Source organism: Ptychodera flava, chromosome 16 (genome assembly GCF_041260155.1).
Source record: "Ptychodera flava strain L36383 chromosome 16, AS_Pfla_20210202, whole genome shotgun sequence".
NCBI lineage: Eukaryota > Metazoa > Hemichordata > Enteropneusta > Ptychoderidae > Ptychodera > Ptychodera flava.
Window position 1 is genome coordinate 9,962,011 of NC_091943.1, and position 9,764 is coordinate 9,971,774.

A 9,764-nucleotide genomic window follows, 5' to 3' on the forward strand; every position below is an offset into this window, starting at 1 on the left:
ATAGACACTCCGTAATTTTGAAACACACATCTTTTGAAACAATAGTGTTAGATTTGAAGACTGGAAAGATAAAAAAGGGTATTTGACTTTATGCAGGGAAAAGCAGCAAAGTGTTTGAAGTGAGTTCTGAGTTTATAGAATGTGTCCAATGTTGGCTAGTCTTGTCAACAAATCAGACAATGATATTTGATCATAACACTCATCACTTCTTGGTCTTTTGGCCAGAGGTCCATATATCTTTCTTTCATGAATTTGACTTTGTTTGTACCGTCTATTTACTGTCTGTTCTGTGCTGTTTTGTGTCTATGTTTACAACTATTGTCTTACAGATTTTGACCTAGTGTTATTGGATTATGGATTGGTATGATTGCGATCATAATACTCAAGATATGAGAAAATTGTGAATACCATGTAACGTTTAAATCAGTACACTGAATGTGAACTTGATCTGTGTCTTGATATACTAAGATTTTCCTCGTGGCACATAAAGGGGCAGTAATACTACCTTTCCAATTCCGAGTCAGAAGCCTAGAGATATTTTGTTTCAAATAGTCTGCAATTCAGTGTTTCAGTATCTGTTCCTATCAAAGTTTTGTGGTACACAAAGATGCAACTGTCGATGTATGAAAAGAAAAGTCAACCAGGCTATCAAAATAATGCTCTCATGTAGCACCTCCATTTTTTCTTTATCTTTTAACCTTTACATCACTGACACAAAAATTTATTTTCAAATATAAATGCTAAAGATACTTATCCGTTGCACTGTTGTTTCAAATTTCTCATTGGTATATTGCTTTCAATGGTGCTTTTATAACTTTTTTGTAGCATTAAAAGTTACTATTCAAGTTCACACGACAAAGATGTTTACAGTTTATGATTTGTAGAATCATAAAAAAAATTACAGTTACCCAGAAATTAATGAACCTGTCACGGTTGCCAAGTAATCCATGTGCCGCTGTCTTCTGACTCAATGGCATGCCTCCAAACTATCGTAGGCAACTTAATAAAAACAAAATAACATCAAATAGTAAAACAAATTAATAGATAATGGGTTTGCTTCTCTTCCCTGTCTTCCTATGTGGCGACCCGTTTTTTCATTTTAAGGTTATTTTTGAGCTCCCCAGAGATCCAGCTACTAAAACGATACTAAAAGAAACAGGAATATATTTTCATCAAGCGGTAAATTCTGACGCGCCTTGTCCTGCTTGTCTCAAACCGAAGTACGCAAGCGCGCATATATTATTGGGTTTTGATAGCTTTATTTCGCAGGCTTAGCAGTACAGGAAACGCCGCATTTGATTCATTCTGCCTCCGTCGTTAAGGCGTCCTGATCCTCTCTTAATTTCACGTTTTACAGGTAAGCTTACGATAAATTCTTTATAGCAAGCCAGTACGACACATTTCTCTTGACGGTTTTATTCGCAAAGCCACAAAATTATTCTCAAACCCACACCACCAAGATTCACTCCAGTTCTTGAAATACCACCAATGTCATGCCACGCTTGCGTGGCGTTTAAGTCGCGATAAGTCTTGTATTTGTTTCAACTAAACCATGCTTAAGTGAGATTCTGATTTGAACTATCAGCAAATTCAATGCATTTGCTAAAATGTCGGTAAATTCATCGATCCATGAAACGTCAATGTCATTCGTAGCTAGGCCCTGCAGGTGACAGACTGGATAGCAACCATTTGTTTACGCGTACTTACGGTGACCTCATGACCTTGTGGACATATACATGCAGGACGCGCCACAGATATATCGACACAGAGGACAATTTTGGTTCGCTGAATATAATACGATACAAAAAATGTACATAAACGATCAAGATTTTCATACTTTGTAATCCTGGACAGCCGTGTAGTCTTGATATCGAAAGCGCAGTTCAGATTCGCCTTGTTGACATCATGTCACGCCCGATAGCAGTTTGTGGTCCGCTCCACGCAACAATCCAATCGTTACACGACCTATAGTCTCATATTATCCGTGTACAAAGACGGTGTAAGTAACATTGAAAACGGATGGCTTTGTATTAGGACTGGTTGAAAAATGGATATTTAAACCATTAATTTTGAGAAGATCAGACATATAAAACCTGGTTACCCATGCATAACCCCACTGGCTATGTATAATGTAAAAGAGCACATAAGCTTTATATGTCAGCGAAAATAACTTAAAACGAACACAGAAACAAATATTAAAGCACACGTGGAATGTGTAAAATTAACAAGCCTTGAATCCTGTTACTATTCAAAAACAACTTGAAAACTTTTGTGATGTGCAAGTTTACCTTTAAAAGAGTTAAAGCTTCACTTTTATTGTGATTTCATCATATTGTATGATAATATTTACTGTCATGTAGTGGGGTGCAGGTTTCCATGGATATTGTGATCAAATTAGGCCAATGTATTGTCAAATTTTTTCAATACTACAGGCATTATGAAAGTGCGCAAAAAAAAAAATCTGCACTGAAATGGAATGCAATGTAGTCCAGAGCAGAACAATAGCAATTAAGTCATTTGTATTGTATTGCTTTGTTCTGCTCAAGTGATCAGGGATTTAATCACTTGATTGCAACAAATAAGTTGATAAATTGTATCCATCTATCTAAAATCCATTCTGAAACAATGTATAAAAAAGAAACAAAATTTATCAAACATAATAGAAAGCCATATCAAAACTAAAAGCTAAAATGTGTTGCAGAAGTAACAATAGTTGATAAAGAAGCAATACAATGGGAGAACAATGTAATTACTGAGACTCTGCCGGATGAGAAGTAAAAATCAATTAACCAGGTACCTATGGCTTTGTATAGTTTAGCCTTCAATAATTTATGTGAAGCTTCCTGGCTAGCAACCACAGAATCTAATCTCTTGCCTCAATGATCAGTAAATGTCTAGCGTTGATCAATGTAATTGAAAATCACTTTCCCTTTGGTTCTGTAGATGTTAATTATGAAGTTATTTTTTTTGCTCCACTAATTTTACTGATCAGTGACTCTTCTGAATGCAGAATGCAACATAATACCAGCTCTCATTGTCTTACCGACAAATGAATGAATTTAAAACGCAGTAAACAGACTGAAAAGAACAGCAGCTGCTGAAATTAAATCCATGAGACAATTAGCGATAGAAGCATTTCATTTGAATTTGCCAAGGATTCATACTCATATTAGATATGTATACACATTTATGAAAATCCTTGACATCTTTCAATTTAATTAATCACTTAAAGAATTCATGTTGTCAGTCAGATTGATCCTAGAGATCAGATGTTGGAAGTCCGTTAGTATCCAATTATCCTAGAAATAACTTTATCACCAATGTATGTGACACAAATCATACAATGCTTCAGATTCATGGATGTTACAATTCAACACTCTGCACTGTGCAATTTAATCCTGACATCATAATTATTATATTTGTCTGAAAAGAAAAAAAGGAGGTGAAGAAAGTGAACCACTTTGCAATTGTTTCCAATTACAAAGCTTGAATTTCTGTCAAATGTAAACCAAGAAATATGGAAATTTCAGCTACATGACGTAAGTACCGGTAATATAACAAAAATGCACACAAACTTGAGTGGTTAACTATTACTTGAGGATATACATGTACTTAGGGGGTCAATATGCCAAACAGCATATCTAGCAATCTTAGGAACAATTGTTTTATGAAAAAAAGTAAAGTTAAAAGAAATTAAAATTAAATAAAAAAATATTTTTCACCCAGATCCCGAAGTATCAAGATGTCAGTGAGTGAGATCAGACGAGACATTGATCGATTCCGTCAACGTTATAAGGTGTTACAACAACAACAGTTTACCTTTGTGGCTGCAATGGACAACAGTCGTACAGATTCCTATGAACGAACAAAACCAGTACGCAGCATAGCAACGGTAAGTTTACAGACTCTGTTAAGAAACTCACAAGATCACACAGGAATATAAGAATTAGCAGAAATACACGGTATGTAGAATTTGAAGTTTTATACTGAACCATGGAATAAAGACCATGATAAACAAGTATTTTGATGTTGCTGACCCAAACCATAGAGAAATCAATGCAGAACACCTTTCTTCAAAATATCATAAATCTTATGATATTTTTTTCACAAATATTTTATAAGTAACCTTTCATAGCCACTGATAATATAAAAGAATTTACACAAGTTTGGGCCATCAAAAATAAAAAGTATGTTTCTCATCCTCCCATGCGTCAATTCAGACCTGCCGCGTCAACCTTTTTTTCTGCTCATGAGGAAATAAAATGAAAACAAACAAATGCAAAAATGTGCGACAATAGTGCATAACACATTGCTGTATAAAACAGAACCGTAAACACAATAATTGACACTTGTCTTCAGAACTGTACACATATGCAAAGTTCTGTTATATTAAAGGGCCTATGACATTTCCAAAGATTTTATTTTTCCCCGTCAAAAACTCAGCTAGGGGACCTGTCTATGGATTGCATATTGTGTCAGTTCGGAAAGATGTGCGCAAATGGAGAAATTTGACTCCTTTTTCATGCCTGGTGATCAGGGGGCCACTTCGCACCCGAGCCAGGCAGCGGTATTTGCACATTGACCAACAGGTACAATTGATATAATTTGTTCCATGCTATTGACACGAAAGTGTACTTAGTGGTTCTTGCGTAAATTAGACCACAAACAAAGTCAGCTATATAAACAGTGCTCACAGACGCCCAGTAAACACTGGCAAGGAAGCCACACCGGCAGTCCAGCTGCAGGGACTTATCAAGTTGCTCCAGCGAGGACAGTGTTGACCAGAATTCAGAAAGTGGTTTCGAGGGGTCCACACCGGCTTGAAGGCGCATATAGGTATACCAATTTGAACCCCAGGCATCCGGGACATCAGGCGAGTGGCACCGAATCAGAGTCGGAGTTACTCTTAAGGACAAATGCGAGTGGACAAAGCAATAGAATGCTCGGGACAGATTGAAAAGTACAATGAGGCCAAGTTTCATTCCTTTGTATTAAATAAGACAGTATCAGTCTTAGTTTGAACTTTTTATGGTTGATTTTATTTCATAAAAAGTGAAGCGATCCCACGCCTGAGTATTTCCATTCAGTGAGTATAACACATGCATATTTGGCACGAAAGCAGTTATAGCGTACACTCTTGTACACCTAATCAGACAGCCTGACAGGTCATTTTAATTTACTTGATTGGCGCGGCGATCGATCGGCCATACGTGTATCATGTGATGCCGCGACACCGTTGGTGATCTCTTGAAATGACTGCGGTTTATGGATCTTGTTTGGCACGACCATGTCACTAAGAGCAAATTAAAACGTTTAGGCACAACGATGTTTGCTGGGTGTACGTTAAGGAAGCTAATTTGCCTCACACCCTTACGGCATGGGATTTGCGAAGTTTGAAAGACTGTTTGCCCGTATTAAGATAAGTCGTCAGCTGAACTTCGAAAAGCAGAAAAAAGTCGAATGCGTTGGGTTAGGGGTATACGCCCACCCGTAACTTTTACTTACCTTTTATCTGGACAAAGGGGCAATACGCAATGCAAGGCAGTGGCGTAAGCTAACCTCAAGACCCAAAGAGTAATTTTACATTTGGTTGTTTGGGCATGTCATAGACACTGTGCATGATGCTGCACTAAAAGTCAAACCACAGAACTGTTGCTATACAAAAATACTAAGGCAACACTGCTGTGCATTTTATCTCTGTGTTCATTCCTATGTTGTTTTCATGTTTGTTGCATGTTCTTGATGGTTGAAGAATAAAAAAAATTGAGAGAAAAATAAACCCGCCATCACCACATCATTTTTGCAATATGTCTAGGATGAGAAACAAACTTTTTATTTTCTCTTGGCCGTATTATATTTATTTCATTCCAGGTGAAAGAATACATGCATAAATGTAACAACGCCACAGACAAGCGTGCAATGAGGCAGTGGCTTGCATTTCTTCAAGACTTGGATGATTTCAGACGAAAACTTGAAGAAATGGGATCATTTAACGGACCATTGGCAAAAGCTGTGGATAAATGGAAGCTCTTCCTGAATCCAAACAATGATTTCAGTAGGCTTCGTGTCAGATATCCACATCAAGAGGTGAGAAACCCCAAATACAAGTTATTACATTTATGGTGTACACATTTCCTGAATTCAGTTTGTCTATAAAGTATTGATGTTTTAATAAAGAGGTCGAGGGTCAAGGTTTCAGTAACATTTTACCAGCTGGGACTCCTCCCAATCATCTCATCAGGCTTTCTTTATCAAACTGTCACAGAGAGACACTAGTGAAAGGTCTAGTGTTTTCTCAGCCCCTGCAATGACATTGATTGATCACAGTTTACAGAAGTGAAGACCAAAGATATTAGAATAGACAATCAACACTACACAGTGCATAGAATCATGACTATTTCTTTTACCACTGGCAACCATTGCAAACCATAGACATTTCCCCTCTACTCTGTGAAAACTTACAGCATTTACACAACTGTCAGGCTGAATAACACATATTCTCTAAATTATTTAAAGGCTGGCCCTATAAACCTGTCATAGAAATGAACCACATCAATGTTTTATCATATTTTACCATAAGACCATCTGAGTTGACATACCGTACTCTTCAAATGTTGAACAACCAGAAATAATATGTATGTCTAATACATGTTTATGACATATTAATGTCAACCCAACCTAGGTCAATCATCTGAGCTGTGATGAAGCACGCAACTATTATGGTGGAGCTGTCAGTCTGATTCCATCAATATTGGATTGCATGGACATAGTTCAAGGTCAAGTGGCTGCTCACTCTGCACTTGGTACATGGCCACCAAAGGCAGAAGTTAAACGCAAAGTCTACAGTGCAAAACATGAAAGATCTCATACTGAAGGTAAATAACAGTAAAAGTCCCATTTCCAAACCAATCAGTAAAATGAAACATAGTTTGATGTTTAAGATCCGGCAGTTCATGTCATTCTGCAAACCCTGAAATAATAGCCTGAAGGATCTTCTTAAATTCCAAATATTGCCAAACTTGTTTCGATCCATAAGTTACCTGCCTGTAGATATAATGATAGAAACAACCACAGTCCAGAGTGCGTGAAACAACTGATGATTATGAAGCAGATGATCATAGCATAGACTGTGATACACAACATGTACCTGTAGTATCGTTGACTTGTGCTTGCATAGAATTTGCTGACACCAAAATAAAAGCTTGCTCATGATTGCCAAGGAGAACACTGAGATAGAATTTTTAACCTGTTGAGTTGCACCGTTCAGGAACATTCCGATGAAAAACTTGTGGTGTTTTTTAAGTCTTTGAGGGAAAGGCATGCAACTAGGTCTTAACAATTTTCATTTTGTAACTTTGAAAGGTGAAATGCTTCCAGAAAGGTCTCAGACTTCAATGGATAAAGCAACCGACACAAAAGACGCGAGTAAGAAGACAACCAAGGCAACAACCAAAAAACCCAAGAAACTGAGTGGAGACGTTGCATATTTCAGAAGAACCCTGAATGGACGAGCTGATCAGATTCATGTTACTGGCTGGGGCAAGAAAGGAGTCTGGCGAGGAGCTTCCTATGATAAAATCAACCATGTTGATCATAGACATTTTGTAGATTTGGATGGTACTTATATGTAAATAAGTAAGGTCAAAATTGACCTTTGACCTGTCAAGTGTAAATATGCGAGATCAAACAATATCACCCTTTGACCTAACAGGTTGACATGAAAAAAGTTCCACCAAGTATAACCCGCTTTACTTTTATGTTGTTAAAAGGTGTAGATTTGCCAAGCAATCCCTTCGCAAAATTCTTTTTAATCAATCTAGAGTGTAAGAATCATTAATTAGGACTTTTAAATTACACTGTTGTAATTATCTGCTGCATGACCTGTGGTTGGAAATATGAAAGTAAATTTATGCCAATAATGCACAATATGGCAGGCAGCTGAACTGTAAATAACACCATGACATTGAGATTTTTTTTTAAAGCAGTACTAGTTCCAAATTTTCACAGCTGACTGCATCAAGATGCATCCACACTACTGGTATGTAAAAAATATATGTACAAAGTAACTTAATGCAGCAATCATCTGACAAAATTCACCTCACCCATGTTTCAGTGTATTTTCACAAACATAGAATAATATGCAGTGTCATTATACAGAAAATTTTGTTGAGAGCTGAAATATAGCAGTGTCAACCTGGGGTCAAGTGAATCACTGAAACAATTTTTAAGCTGCTTTCATTTGTATATAAAGTATCATTTCACAGAATTTCATGATACCTTTTGCTATTATCAAATTATAATAATATAATATAGTATAGTGTAGTTGAAATTCTAGTAAAATGTAGAGAAATGTTAAACAAATATCTTGTTGAAACTATATCTTTCCTTTAGATGTATATGTATGTATAAAAGCCCTGTAAAAGTGAAGTATATTCTGGATCTATCTGCTTTTACAATACTCTTGCACTGTTCAGAGTCAATATAAAATGTATGTAATCACTGTATTGCTTACAGCTAAGATGTTTATCTCATACTTCACGAAATTTAAACTTCACAAGTTATTATCAGAGTACCCGTAGCGTTCAGTCTGCAATCACATTTCAATTTATAGAACCATTTATCTGAATGTATTTACAATTTAAAACAAAGTATGCACTTTCTCTGTCATGTATACACTGATGACAATCACATATGGTACTTGTGATTTATTTTGGGTAAATCTTGTGTTTCAGAAATCTAAATCCTTGCATGTATAAATTATAACATTTCTAGAAGCAACAATCATTATTATGAAAGAAATATTCTTTCTGACAATCATGACTTTACACATGTAAATGAAATTCATCATTTCGTACTGTTGGCAATAAACATGTCATCGAAAGGGTCTTGGGATAAATCGAGGCAGTGGCCAAATATTTGCATTCCGCCATGGTGACAAAGACTTCCAGATTATCGTGGATGTTACATTTGATACGGATTCCTGGATGGAATTTTACATGTTGTACTTGATTGTGGATGTTTAACCCACATAAACATAGAAATAAAGCACCCTCTGTATGATTAAAAAGTTACTCTCTTGATTTTGTAACACACAGATATTTGTATTTAACCACAAAATACTTGTATTTGATCACAAAAGATATCAGTGATCATTTTCTCCATACATCTATATCTGAGGTGAGATTTTTCAGACTCACGGCTTTCTGACAATACAGTAAGAAAATAGTGATATGTGCATCTACAGATTGGTTGGAAAAACGCCTAAATGAAAATCGTAGTCTACTGCCCTCAATTGTGTTTGGATAATGCACAGTACCAAACAAACTGTCAGAGTATCGCATCTCCACATTAAACAGACTCAACCTATCATATCTTGTCATACTAGTGTTTACCTGATATAAGTATGCAAAGTTTTGTTTATTCTTATTTCATTCAAAACTCCACAATCACTTCTGCTTTGTGAATGTTTAGAAAAAAAGACTTCTTCCACAGAGTAATATCAGGGTAATCATCTTGCTGTAATTCCAACACGCAGATAGAAAGTAGGTAGAGATATGCAACACATGGTCACTTTCAAATACAAATTTGAATTGTCACAAATCCTAGTCAATAATGAAGGTTATTGTTTGAGATGGAGAAATACATCCTAAAGTTGACGTATCATCCCTTTCAGCACTTACTACAAGCACTTAGATGAACAGAGTACTGATTAGCTGCAGAGTGCAGATTAGACTTCATTAAATACAGTACAAAACAAAGATTAC

The 9,764-nt window shown here is 36.2% G+C and overlaps 1 protein-coding gene across 1 annotated transcript; it reads left to right on the forward strand.

Moving 5' to 3' along the window:
• Positions 1-1,234: 1,234 nt before the first annotated feature.
• Positions 1,235-9,067, forward strand: LOC139152777 (sperm acrosome-associated protein 9-like). Its single transcript, XM_070726107.1, has 5 exons — positions 1,235-1,357; positions 3,727-3,892; positions 5,872-6,087; positions 6,683-6,875; positions 7,363-9,067. Exons 2-5 carry the CDS (start codon positions 3,743-3,745, stop codon positions 7,629-7,631), a joined length of 828 nt encoding a protein of 275 aa, XP_070582208.1. The 5' UTR covers positions 1,235-1,357; positions 3,727-3,742; the 3' UTR covers positions 7,632-9,067.
• The last annotated feature ends 697 nt before the right edge of the window (positions 9,068-9,764 follow it).